The sequence below is a fragment of the Bubalus bubalis genome, chromosome 10 (assembly GCF_019923935.1).
Source record: "Bubalus bubalis isolate 160015118507 breed Murrah chromosome 10, NDDB_SH_1, whole genome shotgun sequence".
NCBI classification, from domain to species: domain Eukaryota; kingdom Metazoa; phylum Chordata; class Mammalia; order Artiodactyla; family Bovidae; genus Bubalus; species Bubalus bubalis.
This window is the reverse complement of record NC_059166.1, coordinates 24,504,588-24,507,003: the sequence shown is the minus strand read 5'-3', so window position 1 is coordinate 24,507,003 and position 2,416 is coordinate 24,504,588. Positions and strand designations below refer to the sequence as shown.

At 33.1% G+C, this 2,416-nt stretch overlaps 1 protein-coding gene across 1 annotated transcript; it reads left to right on the top strand.

Moving 5' to 3' along the window:
- Positions 1-223: 223 nt before the first annotated feature.
- GJE1 (gap junction protein epsilon 1) lies at positions 224-2,048 on the top strand. The gene is made up of 3 exons (XM_025295043.1): positions 224-262; positions 925-1,107; positions 1,653-2,048. The coding sequence occupies exons 1-3, from the start codon at positions 224-226 to the stop codon at positions 2,046-2,048; spliced, it is 618 nt and encodes a 205-aa protein (XP_025150828.1).
- Positions 2,049-2,416: the final 368 nt, after the last annotated feature.

Genomic DNA, 2,416 nt, shown 5'->3' with positions numbered 1-2,416 from the left:
TGTTTTGTTTTGTTTTGGGAGGGAGAGAGGAAAGTTAACTGGGGCCCCAGAGATCTATGAAAAAAAAAAAAGAAAAGGAGGAGGGGAGAGAAATGTGCAGTGATAAGTGCTTTCTGTTGTAAAAGTCATGACAGAAAATAAGAGTTTGATTCTGGCAGAAGCAAACTGGCAATGTGGGTCAAGGAATAACCCTCAGAGATGCCAGGATAACATCTCCTGAGACATGTCTCTAAATTACATCAAAAACTTCTATGAAGGATGTGTGAGTATTATACAAACAGCGACGATTGTACGAGTCCTCTCTGTGTATTTTAACCTGATTCGCATGAGTGCTGATGAATAGGGTTCTCTACGTGCATGGAGAGTCATCCAAATATCAACCATTTACTTCAAAAATATTCTGAATCTAAAAAACTGTAACTAGAATAATTCAGGAAGTACTTCTAGCTGTTGGTGCTTTAAAGCAACTTGCTCTGTCAATCTGATAGTTGAAGAAGTAGGAAAGAAGATGTAATGACAACCAAATAAACACTATTTGGTTAAGAAAGTGCATATACTAATGAGTCTAATGTTGGATTTGTTACCCAATTATTTTAATAGATACTAGATATACTAAGATTATCTTGATTGTAATTCAAAAGGGATATTGATTGAATTCAAAGCTTTCTACAAATTTCCAAAATTATTTATTTCATTAGCAACAAGGTCCCATTTGACTGTTGCACTTCATATTTTCAGAGTGAAAAGCATTAAGAAATCTCATAACACATGATTTAAACTGGACTCGATGATCTTTAAGGTTCTGTCTTCAAAATTTCATAAATTTTAAATTTTTTAAAAATGTGATGATGAAAACATCGTTTAAAATGTCCTCCTTTAAGTTTTGTTTTCAAAAGATTCTTTTTTCTCCTAAAACTGTAACAGATGAAGCCTCCTACCGTGATTGGCCAATTTCACACCCTTTTCTTTGGATCGGTTCGAATGTTCTTCCTTGGGGTCTTAGGCTTTGCAGTCTACGGGAACGAGGCTCTGCACTTCAGTTGTGATCCGGACAAGAGAGAAATAAACCTCTTCTGTTATAATCAGTTCAGACCAATCACTCCACAAGTAAGTTTTCCTGTGTGTACAAATATAAACCTTACTCTACACCAGATAAAACTGTTTCCTTTTTAAATGTAAAATAATATGTAGACTATGCTAATGAGTATTATTTCTGGAATAATGTTTTTAAAAATTAATCATATATTTCAGGTAAGTTAATTTAAGTAGATCAAGAGTTTCTTCCAAGTCCAGCATTCTATTATCTACTGATGTTAGAATTATACTCCAGGCTTGTAATTAGAAAATGCAGATAGGGTAGCTACTAAAATAAAGTATATCATCATTGTTAGTAATTGATAAGTGATGACAGTAAAATACAACTACTTTTTCACAATTATTAAGACATCTAAAGTTTTAAACTTTAAACATCTTGAAAATTAAATGAGATATGTCCAGCATTGCTACTTTCATTATATTATTTTTATTCCTCATAAGACTTACAAAACTTAGAATTTTTAAGTTAGCCTCTATTGAGGGTCAGTACATTTTGATAGTGTATATTTTCATGACATGCTGATGGATTTTACTAAGATATTTCTGACACACTTTAGGTGTTCTGGGCATTACAACTAGTGATTGTCCTGGTTCCTGGAGCTATTTTCCATCTATATGCTGCATGTAAAAGCATCAATCAAGAATGCATTCTTCAAAAACCCATCTACACTGTGATCTACATCCTCTCTGTTTTGTTAAGAATTAGCCTAGAAGTGGTAGCATTCTGGCTTCAGATTCACCTTTTTGGTTTCCAAGTAAAACCTCTCTATCTGTGTGATGCTGTGTCTCTCGGGAAAAAATTTACTATCATAAAATGCATGGTTCCAGAACACTTTGAGAAGACCATTTTCCTCATTGCAATGTATACATTCACTGTCATTACAATAGTATTATGTGTGGCTGAGATTTTTGAGATCATGTTTAGAAGATTATGCTTTCTAATTAGTCAGTGACCAAAAGGATGATTAACTGCTGCCATGCCACTATTATTTATCAACCATTTTTACTTACTTTTATCAGTGAGTACCTCAACTCCAAACATAAATATCTGTTTTTTAAACTTACCTCACTGTGTCTGAAATTTATGTCTAGTATAAAATATAAGACTAAGTTCTAAGGCAGGGATTCTTGAACAAACCTTTCATTCCATTTTAATTTTTTTCACACATTAAGAAATATACATGGAACTAATGATAACTCATTTTTTAAACAGTACTTTTACAGAGCCCTTTCATACACAACAACTTAATCAATCACAGTATTTTGGCCAGAGAAACTTTTATCAGCTCCTTTACACCAGTGGAAAAATTAGGCTCACAGA